At 35.2% G+C, this 20,001-nt stretch overlaps 1 protein-coding gene across 1 annotated transcript in view; it reads left to right on the plus strand.

Moving 5' to 3' along the window:
* Positions 1-20,001, plus strand: part of LOC106869390 (uncharacterized) — a 206,146-nt gene that overhangs the window by 64,671 nt on the left and 121,474 nt on the right. The window contains exons 27-31 of the mRNA XM_052970991.1: positions 38-208; positions 2,827-2,997; positions 4,672-4,911; positions 7,174-7,407; positions 10,087-10,257. Of these exons, the coding sequence (XP_052826951.1) occupies positions 38-208; positions 2,827-2,997; positions 4,672-4,911; positions 7,174-7,407; positions 10,087-10,257 (987 nt within the window). The remainder of the gene's footprint in view (positions 1-37; positions 209-2,826; positions 2,998-4,671; positions 4,912-7,173; positions 7,408-10,086; positions 10,258-20,001) is intronic.

Raw genomic sequence — 20,001 nt, forward strand, 5'->3', positions numbered from 1 at the left:
ACACACCATTGATGTCAATTTTTGTTTTCAATTCCAGCTTACAACAAAATAAACTGTGGACCACCAAGAGACATTGCTGGTGCATCAAAGTCCTACAATACCACCAAATATAGATCTGAAGTGATTTACACATGTCCACGAGAAGAAAAGCTAGTATCAAAATGTGAAAAAGACAAAAAATGGACTGTAGTAGATTCTGGTTGTGAAGGTAAAGCAAATAGATTTTCTCTTGTTGATTCTGTCTGTGTAATTTTGATTTATCTTTGTGCTAAATGTCTTTTGTCAGAATAGGAGTGGCTAAGTCTATGGCAATTTCCACTGTGATTGTGGATGGTGGGAGGGAGAAATGAAGCTATACCTCAGATCAGAGAATATCATTCCTTAACCTACAGGTTTATGCAGATTTATCCCATTATGTCTTCCAAATTTTGCCATGATGATACAATTTTGCTGATACAGGAATACTTCTATTTTACCTATCAAAAAAACCTATGACCTGAAATCACTGTTTACACTACTGATTGGATGTCCTCAATAAATGTCATTCTTTAACCAACAGGTTTACACAGATTTATCCCATTTTAAGTCCTGCAAATTTTGCTGCTTTCACCCCATTTCAATGAATTCACACAAGGACAATATATTTCTCGACACCCTCACTTTCATTTACAAGTGGATAAGACCTGTCAGCCTTATCCACCTTGAACTTATTTTCCTTTGGCTTCACGGATGTAATATCATCAGGGCTAGTTCTATGATATAATGCGCATATTATACTCTTTAAAGTGGTTGGTAAATGAATAGTGAGATTATAATATTCAGAAAACCATTTATTTTTGTCTTATCAACAATATGATGACCTGTGTAGTGCTGGTACTATGATGAATTACTCATTATACAAACTGGCAGTGGATGGTGTTGGCAATGGCATTCAACCAAGAAACCATGGCAAATAAAACATACGAGTGAGAAGTGAACCTGAAATCTAATAATAATTTAAAGGACAGTACCTCCAAATACAAACTGAGTCACTTACTAGAAAGTGTCCAGTCCAAGCCAACAGCTTGAAAATTAGACATGATATAATAATAATGAAGATATATATACACACACATATATATATATATATATATATATATATATATATATATATCTGTATTATATCATCTCATCATGGTAACACTTCATTGCATTTTATTACAGAGAACAAATGTCTGAAGCCAGACACAAGGCAAGGTCACTTATAAGTATTTAACCCTTTTATGTTTAAACCAGCCATATCTGACCAAAATAACTTGTTTGAAGTTAAAACTGGTCAGAATGGTCTTTCACAGCTACCTTACAGTGTCATTTCAAAAATAAACATTTGCATCATGGAAATCTGAAATCCATGAAATAATGCATGATTAATTTAAAATGGTGTAAATTACATGAGTTTCACGTTTGACAGAATAATCTGAATGCTAAATGGTTAATGAAGCGAATAGAAAGAAAGCAAACATGTTGTGAAGAGGAAATGTACAAAGGAAGAGGTACAAAGTGGTGGAGAGGAAGAAAAAGAAACAAAAGGGAAAAGACTGAACAAGGTAGTAATAAAGAAGATAGAAAGTAAAGGTATACTAGTAAATAAATAAACACATAAATCTTTATCTTTTACTTGTTTCAGTCATGAGACAACAGCCATGCTGGGGCACCTCCTTGAAGAATTTTAGTTGATGGAATAGACCCCAGTAATTGTGTTTTTTTAAACCCTGTTACTCATTCTATTGGTCACTAAAATGTACCCTATTTTATATTGAGAATATGTTGTCAATTGACTTTTTATACATGCTAGGCCACTTCGCTACCTATTATATATATATATACATATATATATATATATGTATGTATGTATGTACATATTTAGAAAGGTAAGAAGGCAGGTGTGTGAGTAGGTGAGTAAAAAAGAAAGAAGATAGGTAGGTTGTTTGGCAAACTGCTTGGCTTTTGTTTGGTTGTGATTTGTAGGTGGGGAGCACCACACATAAAGCAGCTCCAGAACTCAGTGAGGTGGACAGGTTGTCTCAAGAACTTCATATACTCAGACACACCCATTCTTTGTCACTCCTTTGTGCGGTTCAACGTCTAGAGATCAACTCTGACATCTTTCTAATTCTTCTTCTTTCATAAGTTCCCTCCACTTTAAGTGATTGGTACTTCTTTATATAGCTATCTTCATCCAGACATATCACATGACCAAACCATCAGTATTCCTTTTATGCCTAATTTTTCTGTCAACACAATTACACATTCTAGTGCATGCACACTGATATTGCACATTCTTTGGCACACGCATTCATCTCTAGTCCCTGCAGATCCTCTCCATTCCCCGTCTACATCTCACTGCCTTATATTATAGCTTTTCATACACAAGCACATACAATCTGCCTTTCACTCAAAGCGAGAGATCTTTTATTGCTAACAAGGGTAAAGGCTCTCTGGACTTTCTCCATCTCATTTTTAATCAAGCAATTATACATTCAAAATATCTTCCTCCACTGCTAATTCGGTCATCCATGTAACAGACGCTGCCTACAACTTCATGGGGGCTTCCTGGAAAATCCAATTCCCATGTGTCCTTAACGTTTATTATTCTTGTACATTTGCTACATACAAAGACTACTTTCTCTGTTAACCTTACAGTAATTCCATTGCACCTCTCATATGTCCTTATGTTACACTGAGTACATCATATGGAATTCCTACCAACACTTTTCCTACTTATTTAGTAAGGCACACACATAATATACATTCACCATTGATATCAGTTTCTGTTTTCAATTTCAGTTTATGCAAACATTGACTGTGGAAATCCAAAAGACATTGCTGGTGCAGCAATGTCCTATGACACCACTACCTATAAATCTGAAGTGACCTATACTTGCCCAGAGGGAGAAAAACTAAAGTCAACATGTGAAAAGGACAACAAATGGACTCTAATTGTGGAAACCTGTAATGGTAACATAAGCAGCTTCTTTCTTGTTCTCATTGTCTATGCAATTTTGTTTTAGTTTTGTGTTAAATGTGTTTGTCATAGGAAGACTGACTGAATACATTGCAAGTTCCTCAGTGGTTGTGGTTGTTGGTGGGGGAGAACTAGTTATCCTCAGACCAGAGATCTCACAAATGCTTACAACAATGTGGACATAGTCAATTTCACTCAAGGCCAGGTAATGGTATTAAACTGGATGATGGATTAAGTCCACCAACCAAGAGCTGGAACTATGGATAGTTTTTTCTCTCTTACTCTCTTCCACATTGTTCACATCCACCAAATTTCTTCTTCAAGTCTTAGCTGTGAAGTGAATTTTTAACCATGCAGAAATAACTCTACCTTATACCTTATGTTTGACAAGTAAACTTATTACTTCCATAGCTATACTACAGCACATCTTGAATGTCCTGCAAACCCTGATGGAACAAAATCCCATCATAACCATTGAGGAACTAGCAAAGAAGCTTGGATTTGGTCATTCAACCATTCATCGACACCTGCGTGCCATCAGAAAAGTCAGCAAATTGGGTCAATGGGTTCCTCACAAACTTTGCGAGTCTAATCGCAAACAGAGAGTGAATGTGTGCTCTTCTTTGCTGTCACATCTCATGAAAGAACGTCTTTTGGGCTGAATAGTGTCTGTTGACAAGAAATGTGTTCTCTATAAAAATGTCAGGGGCTGAAGACAGTGGGTAAGGAAAGGAGAAACACCGGCACCCCAAGCTAAAGAAGGTCTTCGCCCACATAAGGTGTTGTTATCTGTTTGGTGGGATATGAAAGGTATAGTCCACTTTGAGCTTTTAAATCCAAACCAAATGATAACAAAGGACATCTACTACAAGCAGCTTGAGCAACTTTAATCAGTGCTAGAAGAAAAACAACCCTTTGTTTCAAGATGAAATGCTTTCTTCTATTAGGATAATGCTTGGCCACATACAGGAAAGGTGACATTCCAAAGGCTGGAGCATTTTGAATGGGAACTGATGCCCCACCCACCCATATTCACCAGACATTGTCCGATTTCATTATCATATATTCCACAGTTTTCAAAATGATTTGGATGGAAAAAATATGAATTTTGTAGACAAGGTTAGAGCAGTATTGGAGGAGTATTTTTTGTCAAAGACAAGTGAATTCTGGAAGAGGGGCCTTGTAAGTCTACCAGATAGATATAAGAGCATTGTAGAAAATGAAGGAGAGTATATTTTAGATTAAAAAAGAACTTTGTTGATCTTAAATTATGAAAATAAAAGAAGTAACAAAAAACCACATTATTTATGGGATGACCCAATATCTACTGCTCAAGGTGTAGACTTGTGTTTGAGTTGGGAAACATTATCATTAATATTGTTCCTTATTACTATTCTTGTTGTTAAGAGTGATACATTGATAGAATCATTTGAGCATCAGACAAACTCTGCTGTAGCAATTTTCTGGTTTTTTAGCTTCAGAATTCAAATGCTGCTGATGTTAACTTTACTCTTCCAGGGCCAATGAAATATGATACTGATCAAATGTAGAAGGAAATTTCATTCATCAATTCCTACGTCAGTTTTGTCTTAATTTCTATGATGGAATATCATTTATTTTGTTGTAGGTGTTATTGTTTATTGGTTTCAATTTTGTTTTAATTCTAGATCCTCAGATCCATTTTGTGAAAGTAAAAGGTGCAGCTCTTGATGTAGCTGGCAAAATATTTTGGAATAAGGAAAATGTAACAGCAAAAGCCTGTGCAGAAAAGTGTTTGTCTGTCCCAAATTGTTTATCATTTGAATTAAGTAACGAAAATGGGCAATGTTTCTTATTAAGGCAAGCTGCAAGTTCCTCCGAGAAAATAAAAACAGTCTCAAGCAAAGATTACTACCAACGAGTAAAACGTAATTATTCTTAGTATTTTATTATTGAAATTATCCTCTCCTCATCTTCTGAAATTTGTGATTGCATTTGAATTTCTTGGAATAATTATGGACAACTATTTCTGTAAAGACATTGATAGGTTCATCTACATATAACACTAAACATAGACATGTTCCTGTAAAACAAAAACAATATTAAGAACTATGAATACTCCTAAGACATTGTCATACAGCATTTGTTCACCTTGAACATTTTTATGGATGTTTTCAGTTGTATTTTGTGTGTGTGGGTGTCTGTGTATGTGTAACAAAGGAAATTCTTGTTCTTTTTCTTAAACTCAAATGGTAGTAGAAGTAGTAGTAGTAGCAGCTGCAGATTTTCTTCACCTCTCCATGTTGACATGGCTTTGACAGTACTATTACAACACAATGTCTCATTTCTACTTGCTGTGCTACTTAATCCAATATACAGAATTACAGAAAAAGTAATACCAAGCTGTTGTTGTGCATTTCCTATATTTTCATATGGTTAATATAGGAAGATAGCCTTCATGTCACCAACCATTTTACCACTCAAAGAGAGTACATTTTCCCATACATCTAGAATCAGAGTAGTTGTCTGCAGAGACAAATGAATCCTTTCTGCTTAAAGAACAACACAGCAAATAAAATCATTCAGAGCAGCTCAAGAATTTTGTCCTTTCCTGTTGAAATCCTTCCTTGCTGAAACCCTGGACATCAGAGGAAATTCACAAGCTTTAGTGATCTCCGTATTCAAATATTCATGGATGCCAGGATGTCATTGCTTATGGTAAAACTTTCTGGCTCAAAAAGAAAGGGGATCCACTTCTCTAAATATTTATGTGGAACTTTAACTGAGCTGAAGTTGCAGATTTCATTGCAGTATTTATTCTTGGCACTCTCAAGAAGTTCAAGCACATTCACAGATCAGGTTTATACAGAGACAAAATCCAATCAATTTCAATAATATGAACAGTTATGACATGAAAAGGTCTAGCATGAAATTGACAGGGATCTTCAAAGAGTTTGATATAACCATAAGAATTACTACCAATCTATGTTCAACAAAGTGGACATTACCTTAGAACTGAAGTCTGGTGTCAGACAAGTAATATTCTTACAAAAAGCCTGACGAGGAGAACAGACATCTTCATAGGAATTTGAGCTCCTTCTTCCAAGTTATAATAAAACATTACAAAATAGAATCTCCAATTCATCCCCAAATTGAGAGATATCCATGACAGAATCCAATGCTAGCTGTTAGCTTGGATTGGCTTTTGTGAGAAGTATAAAAAGAGCATCTTCCACCAACACACTCGAAAAATATTTAGAAAGATGATAACTTTATTCAGTTCTTCCTTCAAACTAAATGTCACTATGAACATAACAAGAGAATTTTTGTCTTCCATTTGACACAATTTCTCAGGCATGCATAAGCGTCACAAGCTATTTAATGCACATAGTGTTAATGTTTGTTACTCTTGTCTAGACATTACATCTAGCATTTTATGCTACAACAGGAAAGATACTCTTATACAACCTTTATTGCAGACATCAAATTGTGTCTGTCAAAATCACTCCACAGAATTCTGCCTTTTTATGACAGTCATTTGTAGAACAACTTTCATTCCGCCTGATTCAGCACACCATTTTCATGCTAATAGAATATATAATATATATTGATATAATACAATGTAATATAATATAAATGTATAAACAAAATCACAAATCAATGACTAGCAAGGCACAAATGAAAATGCTTCCTAACTTTCATCTATTTCGGCTATACGTACAGATTAATTACTATTTTTATTTTTTTATTTCGGTCGTTTTTCCACAAATATAAATTTTTATTATGTTTGTGGAATTTATTATGATTAGGAGTGCTGCAAAACACCAATTACAACTGATAAATTGGTTGATCTACAGAGTAAAGCAGAAATAAACAAAATTGGATCTGTACACAATTAAAGGAGAGAAATACAAATGTATTATCTGCAGCTTACCTATTGAGACAAGGTTTCAAATAAGTCTGAAGATGTTCTACAAATCATATGCATTTTGATTAGAGTGTCATTTTGCAGATCAATTATTTGTTTATAATAAATTGACCATTTACAAAATTATGCACCACATGCTTTACAGTATTTAATATATGCTAGAAATATGTGTGTGTGTGCATTTGCATGTGTGTCTGTGTGGGTGTGTTTGTATGGGTGGATGTATATAAAATAAAAATTCTTGTTTTCTATTTTCTTTCAGACGATGAAGGGCCTATTATGCTGCAAAAGGTTGGTATACCAAGCAAGGCTATTTTAGGTCGGCTTAAGGATAAGACCTTAAAGGAGTGTAAAAAGGCTTGTGAACAATATACAGAATGTAACGCTTATCAGTACAATGATGAATCTAAGTTGTGTGATCTGAGTAATGTGACTCAGTTGAATGATGAACTTAAACCCAACGATGGAAGTTGGGATATATTCTTAACTAACCCAGGTCAGTAGAGTGTTTCTATTTCATTTGTGTGCATGCCTGTGTGTATTTATATATATAAGTCTGTATACGTATCTATCAATTTATGTGTCTATATTTATACACATATGCATATATATACATATGTATATATATTTATATACACACAAGGTCTTGCGCATAACATCTGATGCCTCTTACACCCAGTTTTCCTCTCAAATCATTTACACTGTTGTGCATGCACACTGACATTACCATCCAGCAGAGCATGCAACTTCATTTCTTTCAAGCCTTCACAAGTCCTCTGTAGTCAAAGCCCATGTTTCACTGCTATGTAGCATAGCTGTGCATACAGAGTCATCATACAATCTGCTTTTCACACTGAGGGAAAGCCCCTTAGTTACCAACGAAGATAGCTCTCTGAACTTTGCCAGCCAGTTCTTATTCTAGCAACTATATTTTCAGAACTTCCTCCTCCACTGCTAACTTGGTCCCCTGGTTAACAAAAGCTACTTACTACTACTAATGATTCTCCCTGAGCATTTGAAGGATTTTATTGTCAGTGCATTTTTAGTGTTTATTGTACTTGCACATTTGCCACTTACAAAGCCTATATTTTCTGTTAACCTTCCTGTGAAACTGCTACACCCCTTATGTATCCAAAGCTTGCACTAGGTACTACACATGGAGTTTCTACCAACAACCTTCTTACATATCAAGCAGGGGCATCTCCCTGAAGCGACTCGTGATTTGTCTGTTTTCCTGCGTATCACGACTTTGGTGTTTTTGCTAAATTAACTTTAAGGGCCTTAGATTCCAGGTCCTGAAATTTCTGCTCCTTTATTAATCAATCCATAATCAAACAATTGAAGAGAGTAGAGAACAGACTTAGCTCATTCGTATTCTTCAGAGCTAAACTATACTGATTGCAAGGGAGGAAATTTTATGAAAGTAGTAGTGGTAGGTACTAGGTTATTTGTCTTAAGTATGTATTTAGCTGGCTAGAAAGAACTAGGGTGGGGAAGGGGCTTACACTGAGAACAACGCTAATGCTCTTCATATCTGACAAAGAAAGAATTGAAATACGAATTACTTTTAAATGCTTAATGATTAGAATACGTTGATATTGTAACTTCCAACTGCACTTTCTTGTTCCTATGCTTTAGTGTATCTTATTGGTAAGTTAGTAATATCAAGCAGCTATTTTAATATGTATTTTATTTAATATATTAAAAACCAGAAATTCCTTCTGACTTACCCTTAACTTTCTTTTAAAATTTTTCTATAAACTTAATTTTTCTACTCATTATTGTAAAAGCTATAATGTGATTACCCATCTGTTACATTATTATATATTTTCTGCAATCATTCTAATATTAACCTTATCCTGAAGTGGAATAATCTGACTTACAGGAGAACAGTAGGTTGTTCTCTTTGTTATAAATAGTTCACTCTGTCTTCAGTTTGAGAATATATTCACATCATGACCTAATAACAACTTTTCCTTTAATAATACTTCAGCATTTAGGAGGAATTTGAATTTGCTCTGTCCTGTGTTTTGCCACAACCCTGAATTAAATAGAAAGAGATAATGAATTTCAATGGTCTTTTAGTCAGATGCAAAGAACTTTTATGTTTATTTCAGTATAAGCTACCTACTTCTCTCTAGTTGATCAAGTATTAACCAAAACTGTCTTGTAATAAGTGTCATAGTTCCTATAACCATTGCTTTGGTCATTACTGGAAGATAGTATGGTTTAGCTCTGAAGAAGATTAACAGAGTCTGTTCTCTACTGTCTTCAATTGTTTGATTATGACATTTATTAATAAATGTGATTATTGTATTTGGGAACTATGATACTCCAAACTTATCAGGTAAGCTAACTGGAATAAAATATGTAAATATCTGTAGTGGTGCATGTGGCCGCCATCTTGGGAAGTGCCATTGCGTATGTGCAAGGGACTAGCCGTCAGCGGAAGTACCCGAGCACGCATGCGCAATGCAACAGGTGGAGAGAAAGCAATAGCATTCTCTCTCTTTTCTCTCTAGCAGCGGTGGCGACAACACGTATCTCTTTTCTCTCTAGCAGCGGTGGTGACAACACGTATTGTCCCAACTCGACCCCGGCATGTGGTCGAAGCTTCTTTGGTATTCTAGCTGCATGCCTATTCACCCAGGAACGAAACGGCTCTACACCAACCTAGAATAAACTATTGATCTGTTGTTACCGTTATCCCTCGTGTTGTTGTATTTCTGGATTTAATGATTAATATAAGAACTGGGGAGAGATGGCCGAGCCATCATATCTCATCCAGTTCTTATATATCCATCATTTTTGTACCTTTCCTATAATATTCTGTAATTACATACCAGCTTTACTTGGTGACTAAACTTTAGGATTTACAAATTGGAATGGTGACGTTCTGTTAAAGCATAGATTATCTGGTTTTCTAAATCTATCACAGCCCAATTTTGTTTGTCTGGTTTCCTTTTCTTCACAGAGAGCTTACAAGATATTTCACCAGGCTCCTTAACCATTTCCTTTCATGTGATATACGTATGTCTGTATGTGTGTGCAGATGTCTTCAGTTTGTTATATAGTCAATATCTTTTATTCTAGATTTGTCCTTATCTCCTCATTCTCCCCCTCCTCCTCCTGCCATAGATTCACCGTTGATATCAGTTTCTCTTATCACTTCCAGTTGTTACAAAAGTTAACTGTGGACCTCCAAAGGATGTTGGTGGTGCAAAGAAGTCCTACACTGACACCACCTATAAATCTGAAGTGACCTACACATGTCCAGGAGGACAACAGTTGAAGTCAAAGTGTAAAGATGACAATAAATGGACTCCAGTTGCATCCAATTGTAAAGGTAATGTAAATAGGTTCTCTTTTGTTGTCTCTTTCTAGGTTTTTTTATTAAATATCTTTGTCAGAGAATGAATGACTGTATCCACGACAATTTCCGTGGTATTTGTGGCTGGTTGGAGGGAGAGAGAGTATTTTTGTTCTGGATGTATAATATAACTTTTCAGTTCAAATCCTGCTAATGTAAACTCTGCCTTTCCATGCCCATTAAAATTTAAAAACCAGTCAGGTGTAGGAGTTAATTTTATTAACTTCTGCCTCAAGGTTTTGTCTTTTTACTACATTAAAAATCATTGATGTTTTGGTGTTTACATTTGTCTCAATCTTCCTTAAATTCCAGTTTCTAAAATCTATTTTGTGAAAGTAAAAGGTGCAATTCTGGATGTACCTGGAAAAACTTTGGAGAGTACTGAAAGTGTAACAGCAGATGTTTGTGCAGAAAGATGTTTGTCTGACAAAAATTGTTTATCATTTGAAATAAAGGGAGAAAGTGGAAAATGCTATTTATCACAGGAAACTGCAGCTTCCTCCAAGAAAATAAAAGCAGCCAAAACTAAAGATTACTACCAACGAGTAAATGGTAATTATTCTTTCTGTTTCTATTTTCTAGTTTTGCTGAAATTTGTGATTCCATTTCTATGTCATAATACAGTCTGTTCCAATAGAACACCCACTTTTAAGTGGGGATAGATATTATTTCTTAATATATATATATTTATAGAACTGTTTCGGTAAAGACATTGACAAGTTTATCTATAACTACAGATATAAAGACATTCCTGAAATAAGCAATTTTAGGAATTGTAAATACTATTAGGGCATTCTCATACAACATTTGTTCATAAGTAACACTTTTCTGTATGTTTTCAGTTGCTTCTTTTTTGTGTGCTTGTGTAAGAAAAGAAATTCTTATCTTCTTTTAATCCTGAACGCTAGTAGTAGTAGTAGTAGCATTAGCAGCAGTAGCAGTTTCAGAGTTTGTGATGACAGTATTACTTCATACCACAGACCTCATTTTTTTTACTGGTATTATATTGTAACTACACCAGAAGGATGAAAAGCAGTATTTCCCAACAGAGTTTGAACTTGGATTGTAAAGAGTTTGAACTTGGAATGTAAAGAGTTTGAACATGGAAAATAAATGGCTTTTGCACAGTATTTCATTATTTGTTGCTCCCCTCTAATATGCAAAATATCAGAATCAATCTATTTACTAATCTGTTTAGTTGTGTATCTCCTATATTTTGGCATAGTTATTATGCCTGGATGTGTTTCCTGTAAGCAACTTGTTGTGTACCACTTGTGTGCTGGGATCAATGCAATGAACTTTGCCTCTCCCCAAAATTTCAGGTCTTGTGTTTGTATTGGAAAGGATTATTATTTCAATACTACTACTATTATGTTCTGTGTTAAAACAGTATATAATTATATAGAAATAACATGAAATCAGAATTTTTAAGACAATATTAGAAAGCCATCTCATTCATTATTTTTCAGATAGATAATTTTTTATCAAAGGCACACTCAGTCCACAAGAATATCTTTTTGCATAGTCACGCTTCTAAGAATTCATGTGCATTCTATTTTATCATAAGATGATTTTGGAAGCTCACCTCATAAGTTACATGTACATTCCTCTTCTGCTGGTGTGCTTTCTTCAAGATTAAATGGTTTTAACAACACTTGACACATTGGCTAAACATTTGTTGATCAGCACTTAGACAATACTAAATTAATCCATGGCACCACCCTTCGAGCGTGATTGTTACCAGCGTCGCCTTCCTGGCACTTGTGCTGCAGCTTCACGTTCTTGGCACTTGTGCTGATGACACGTGAAAAAACATTCAAGTGAGATCGTTGCCAGTGCAACTGGACTGGCTCCTGTGCAGGTGGCACGTAAAATACACCATTTTGAGCATGGCCGTTGCCAGTACCGCCTGACTGGCCTTCGTGCCGGTGGCATGTAAAAGCACCCACTACACTCTCGGAGTGGTTGGCGTTAGGAAGGGCATCCAGCTGTAGAAACTCTGCCAAATCAGATTGGAGCCTGGTGTAGCCATCTGGTTCACCAGTCCTCAGTCAAATCGTCCAACCCATGCTAGCATGGAAAGCGGACGTTAAACGATGATAATGATGATGATGATGATACACAACTTAAATTTTGAAGGAAGATTTCAAATGAGTCTGAAGATGTGCTAAAACTCACATGAATTCCAAGTTGTCATTTTGCAGATCAATTATTTGTTTATAATAAATTGTCCATTTAAAACAAATTATGCACCAAATGCTGAATAATATTTAATGTGTTTGGGAGTATAAAATGTTTTTCTTGTTTTCTTTCCTTTCTTTTCAAGTTGATGACGATATTTTAAAATTTAAAAGCACTTCCATACCTGGGCAGGATACTTTTGGACAGCTGAAAAACGTGACTTTAAAGGAATGTGACCATGCTTGTCATCAAACTCCAGGATGTAACTCTTATGAATATAAAGAAAAAGCTAAGTTCTGTGATCGAAGTAATGCAACTCACTTGACTCATGATCTTGAACCCAACAAAAAGGGTTGGGATACTTATGTCATTAATCCAGGTTAGTAGAATGTTTCCATTTTATTTGATTTTATTATGCACATGCTTGCATATATGTATGTGTTTGTGCAATATATATTGCTACATATATATATATATATACATATGTATGCATGGTTATAAGTATATATATATATATATATACATACTACTCAAACAGGAGTACAAAGGAAATCGCATGGATTACACAGTTCACTCTAATTATCTCTTGATTACCAGTCATCAATCTAGTGAGCCAAGTTGTGTTATCACAGAATGATCAAAAGAGAATTTACCTGCATTTCACTGTCACTATGCCTTTGAGTTGTGTGTGTGTTAGGTATGTATGCATACACACATTGAATAGGTATGTATGTCCATGCACATATACTTATTTGAAGGTAGATGTACATATACAGGTATATGTACATATCATATACAAGTGTAAATTTCTTCAATTTCTTTCACTGAATGCCTCAATGTCTGAAATTCAAAATATTTCAAGTGTGTGTGTATGTGCATGCACACATGTGTATGCATATGTGTATCTTTGTATTTATATCTATGTGCAAATTACTGCAATTTCATTCCCTAAAACCTTTCATTCTCCTCATTCTCACGCTCTTTGTATCCTCATTTTCACACACTTCATAACATATACTCACAACTGATGTCAATTACTCTCTTCAATTTCAGCTTTCGCAAATATTAACTGTGGGCCTCCCAAAGATATTGTTGGTACATCAAAGTCCTACAAAACCACAGCCTATAAATCTGAAGTACTCTATACTTGCTCAAATGGAATACAACTAAAGTCAATATGTCAAAAGCACAACAAATGGACTCCAGTAACATCTTCTTGTAAAGGTAACATAAATAGCTTCCCTTCTGTTGTCTCCGTTTAAGTAATTTTGTTAAATTTTTCTATTAAATACCTCTGTCTATTACTATTTCCACAGCATTTGCAGCTGGTGGGAGGGAGAGAGGAAGTTATCCTCTGACCAGAGATTTCTTCAGAGGCTTGCAATGTAGTGGATTCCATTAATATTATTCAAGTGCCAGATAATGCTATTAAATATGGTGATAGATTAAGTTTCCTGACAAAGAAATTGAAGGCTAGAAACTTGTCACCAGTTAGCTTCCAAGCTAGGATTTGTTGTGAAGCAGATTTTTAACCACACACACAAAACTCTACCCAATACTTCACTGTTGTTAAGTAAACTTATTAGCTCATTAGCTATACTTCACCTCATCTTGATACATTTTGCTCTTAATTTCTAACGTGATCTTTCTCACCCATATTTTATATCATCATCCAAAACTCAGTACAATTTAATGCCTTGAGTCATTCTTCACTAATACTCTGAAATTCTCTGAAACAAACTTGTACTCCTTTTGCTCGTTTCAATGCTCCACTCTTGATTATAACAATACTTCTAATAATGATAATAATAAAGATTCTTGGTTTGCACACAAAGCCAACAATTTTTAATGGACAACCTTACAATTTAACTGGTCCTTTATGACATTGACACCCACAAGGATGAGAAACAAAGTTAACTTTGGTTTCATTTGAAGTGATGTCCAAAAAGAACCATACTGTAAAGCATGTCTTTCAATTCTCTAATTAGTACCCATGTACTAATATCCATGTGCTTGAAAATAAAGATGAGAATGGTGATACAAGCCCCTTAAATCTAGCAGGATTTCTATTGGGGACCAGTTGAAGAAGCCTGCCTTTGAAGATCATCCTGAACACCAAGGATAAGTGTTCTCTCCAATTATTGTACTCTGGCCAAATTTTATGCACTCTGGTCCCCATCGCCTCTTGCCATAGCTACTAGACAGAGGAAAACTACCTTCTCTGATGGTTAAAGGAGGTCATGGGGATATCTCCATGCTGGACTTAACTAACAGCCACATCCATCCCCATACAACAACAATGGATTTATATTACTCCATAAATCAGCAATACCTGGACATTGAATGAGTGCATGCAAAATGGTTTTGTTTTACAACATGAATTTCGAAGAGGCCTATCTTATGGTACTTATACGACTGTAGATTTTGTCATGGACTAATTGATCCCTTTCGTAGCTCTACCAAGCCAAGAACTTCAGAAAGTTGTTCATAGTATTCCCTGACAAAATGCCCTCCGAAACACAACTTATCAATTTGTTGTTCATTGATACTCAGAACAGCCCTAAGAATGTCAGCACTCTATCTCTCCACTAAATCTCATTGGATTGTAAGAGTGGAACATCCACCAATCCCATTGCCCAGATCAGATTTGATCCTGCATTCTATATCTTCTGAAATCCTGAGAATTGTGTTAGGTAATATAAAATACACTTTTTAAAGATGGTTGAGAATGACTTAGGGAGATATTGTTTATAGTTCTATCATGTTACATGTCCACATAAGGCCTTCCATAATGACTAGTAAATTTTGGATTCATTATTGTAAGCTAACAGATTTGACAAAGCTTATCTTCTGGTGTAATTTGTTGCATTATTCAACACCACCACCTGGCCATCTTGGTGATGGTGATGGAGACTATTTGATCCAATGTTAATATGCTGAGCATGAACCACTTTAATCTCACATGTGTAGAAGGGAAGGTGACCTGAGAATTTCATGGCTAAGTAGTTTCTTCCATGGATAGCACATTAAAAAGTATAAATACCATCTCGTTGTAGTCAATTATGTATTCTTTTGTTTAGGTACATAGCTAAAAATAATTAGAGAAAGCATTGAGACTGTGTGATATTCATCTTCTTCTCAAAGGCACTAGCTGTCTACGTAACGTGAACTGATTTAGACTGAGAATCAAACACTGATCATTGACTCATACCACTGAATCCAAATTCATACTAAATGAACAACTATAGAAAAATACTGAGAGTCATTTCCTGCATGAAGAACAAACAGGAAAATGGCTACTTTTTGAATGAAGATATTATAATCAACTATAAATTTACTCTAATTCATCATTAAAATAGCCTGATAAAAAATTTGGAAGAGACTGTCTTATAAACATAATTGCTTTTCTCTTCCTGTCACTAAAAATTGAAGTTTGGTGAATTCAAATTTCTTTGCTTACTATATTAAGTTGTGAGCATCCATCATTTACTACCTATTCATATTTATTTACTAGATGAAGATGAAAGTCAAATCATTTTAGTTCTTCAAGGCAAAATATTACAAAACCAGTGGAGTGATACCTTGAGTAGCCATATTTAGTTACATCCTTTTACATTCTGGGCTCAAATCCCACTGGAATGTACTTCACTTCTCATTCTTCTGAGGTTGATTAAATAAGAAATGTTCAAGAACAGGGGTTGATTAATTTTTGTATATCCTCCCTGCAGGAAGTGTGGCCTTGTGTTTAAGTTAGGAACCATTATCATTAATATTCGTAACTTCAACAATGATTATAATTATTCTTGATAATAAGGGTGTTGGATTGACAGAATCATTCAACCGACAGACAAAATATGTTGTGGCATTTGTTCTAGCAATTTTATTTTTGAGTCCAAATCTTGTTGATTCTAACTTTGCCCTTCCTATGGCAATAAAATAAGCTATCGGTCAAGCATAGAGGCTAATTTAATTGGCCAGTTCTTACCTAAAAATTTGGCTTATTTTTTATGTTAGGAATTGCTGCTGTTGCTGTTGTATTTCATTGACCTAAATGTTACTTTACCTTTAGATCCTCTGGTCCAGTTTGTGAAAATAAAAGATTCAGCTCTGGATGTACCTGGGAAAACCTTGTTGGATAAGAAAGATGTAACAGCAGATGAATGTGCAGAAAAATGTTTGTCTGGCAAAAGTTGTTTATCATTTGAAATAAATAAAGAAAATGGAAAATGTTACTTATCAAAGAAATCTGCAGCTACCGCCAAGAAATTAAAGGCAGACAAAGACAAAGATTACTACCAACGATTAAAGTGTAATTATTCTTTGTATTTTATTATTGGAATTCTCTTTTCCATTATTTCTGAAATTTGTGATTCCATTTGTACTTTCAAACCATATAGACCCCAATTTCTGTAAAGACATTGACAGGTTTACCTATAAGGCCAGATATACACACATTCTAGAAATAAGCAATATTAGAAAATATAAATACTGTTAAGACATTCTCACACAACTTTTATTTACCTTGAACAATTTGATGCATATTTTTAATTGTTTTTATATGTAAGAAAGGAAATTCTTGTTTTTCTTCAACCTGAGTAGTAGTAGTGGTGGTGGCATTAGCATTAACAGTAGCTTTTTCTTCATTTGACCAGGGCTGGCAAGCAAGAAGGCTGTACCAGACTCCAGTCTGTTTTGGCATGGTTTTTACAACTGGTTGTTTGTCCTTCCTAACGCCAACCACTCTGAGAGTGTAATAGATGCTTTCACATGCCACTGGCATGGGTGCCAATTTCGTGACACCAGTGTCTTCCACAACTACAGTTTTACTTGGCTTGAGGGTCTTCTTCTCAAGCACTGCATAATGCTAAATGGAGTTGGTTATTGCCTCTATGAGGCCCCATGCTTGAAGCCCACCATAATGCCAAATGGTCTCAGTCCTTGCCTCCAAGATATTTATGCACATATACACATGCAGACTCCCAGGCACAAATCTAGTCATACATATTGGTACTGATATAGAGATATACAGATATGCACATAGAACTATATATACATACATACTGTTACTTATTCTATCAGACTCTTCAGCTGAACCGCTAAGTTACAGGGACATAAATACACCAACATCAGTGGTGGGGGACAAACACAGACACCAAGACACACACATAAACATATACATATATATACAAAAGGCTCCTTTCAGTTTCTGTCTACCAAATCCACTCACAAGGCTTTGGTCAGCCTGAGGCTAAAGTAGATGACATTTGCCCAAGGTGCCATGCAGAGGGACTGAACCCGGAATCATGTGGTTGGAAAGTAAGCTTCTTACCACACAGCCTATACAATCATGCATCACATGCTTTTCAATATTTAATACATGTGTGTGATGCATGTGATGTGTGTTTGTGATTGGTTGATAAATGACTAGGAAATATATCTCTTGTGTTTTTCTTCCTTTCCAGTTGATGACAAGCCTCTTGTGATGAAAAAAGTTAGCGTACCAAGAAATGCTACTGTAGAAGAGCTTGAGGATGTGAACTTAAAGGAGTGTAGTGAAGCTTGCAATCAATATCTAAGATGTAACTCTTATCAGTACAATGAGCATGATAAGATATGTGATCTGAGTAATGTGACTCAGTTGAGTGATGAACTTAAACCCAACAATGGAAGCTGGGACATATACATAGTTAACCCAGGTTAGTAGAATGTTTCCACCTCATTTATTGTGTGCATGTCTGTGTATTCATAAATAAATACATGTGTATATTCAGAAAACAGATGTTTAAAGGAGGAGGAGGAGGATGATGATATATGATAATCATCATTATCATCATCATTAATCCAGGTCAGTAGAATTTTCCATATTATTTATTGTGTGCATATCTGTGTGTATTTATATATACATATATGTGTGTGTATACGGAAAACAGACATTAAAGGATGATGATGATGATGGATTATATGTATACACACACACATACACAAAGTGCTATAAAAAGATTCCTGGACTGGTTATGATTAATAATAAATAACTTATTTTCCTAAAGTTTATCATCTTTGAAATAGTCACCTTGCACAGCAATACACCGGCCACTTTTTGAATCTGACCTGGAAGTTATTTTCTGTAAGTGAGTCAAGGACCTCCTGTGATTCACTTTGGATCTTGACAATGGTATTAAAACAGCAACCTTTGAGCTACATTTTAATCTTTGGGAAGAGATAAAAGTCTGCAGGTACTAAATCCGGTGAATAGGATGGAAGTGGAAATGATACCATTTTGTTTTTATTTTGGTGAGAAACTCATGCCTGACGAGAACTCAGTGAAGAATCCAAGAAGTCACAGGCATAATATAGGAGTTTGAACTAAATCAAGCTCTGGCCAAAGTAACAAAATTATGTCTCTTTCTGATCATACCTGTCACATCTGCCTCCTCTGAGAAACCACTTTCTTCATTAAAGCAAGAAGATAATTATATGATATGTTCTCAAAGTGAAGAGAGATTCAGTAAATTGGTCTTCATTTCCATGGTTAAAGGAACTTCTGAAGATGAAAGTAGAGTGTGGTGCTGATTTTATACCAAAGTGACCAATAAATTTGCTAATAAGAAATAAAGATCTGAACTGATTTACGAATAAATTTTAAATAGCTCGTTATTTTTAGGTTCTCTTATTTTCTCAGATTTCTCTTATAACTAGTAACAGTCATCATGGCAATCCTTTCACCAAGGTATCGTTAATGGGGGAACATCAAATCTAGTGGAGAGGATATCAAGCTTGAAGTGTAACCTGTTAGTAGGAGAGCATTTTCACACATTAAATTAGTGTGTGCATGTGCATGCAAATGATTCAGTTTTCTTTAGTCAATAACTTTTACTCCAAATTTGTTACTATCTCCTCATTCTCCTTTTTCCTCCTGTCATAAACTCAAAATTGATATGAATTTCTCTCATCACTTCCAGTTCACACAAAAATTAAGTGTGGAGCACCAAAAGATGTTGTTGGTGCTACTAAATTCTACAGTACTACTACCTATAAATCTGAAGTGATCTATACTTGCCAAGATGGAGAAGAATTAAAGGCAACATGTAAAGAGAATAAGAAATGGGCTCCAGAAGTGTCTTGTAAAGGTAATGTAAATAAGTTCTCTCTTTTTGACTCTGTCTTTGTAATTTTGTTTTAGTTTTGTGTTCAAAGTTTATGTCAGAGGACGTCTGATTGTGTCCATGAAATTTCCATTGTTTGTGACTGGTAGAAGGGTCAAAGGTAGTTATCTTCAGACCAAAGACCTTCCTAAATGCTTGCAACACAGTGGGCTTCAATAAACATATCAAAATGCCAGGTAACAATATTAATTTGGTTGATGGATTAAGTTTGCCAAACAAGAGCAGTATATGAGGAAGTGTGTTCTCTCCAGCAGGTTTCTGCATAGTTCCCTTCCACCAAATTTCATTCAGAAGCTTTACTCATGAAACAGATTTTTAACCATGCATCCACGAGTCCAGACAATACCACATTCTTGTTAAGTAAACTTGTTACCCC

The sequence above is a fragment of the Octopus bimaculoides genome, chromosome 10 (genome assembly GCF_001194135.2).
Source record: "Octopus bimaculoides isolate UCB-OBI-ISO-001 chromosome 10, ASM119413v2, whole genome shotgun sequence".
Taxonomy (NCBI): Eukaryota; Metazoa; Mollusca; class Cephalopoda; order Octopoda; family Octopodidae; genus Octopus; species Octopus bimaculoides.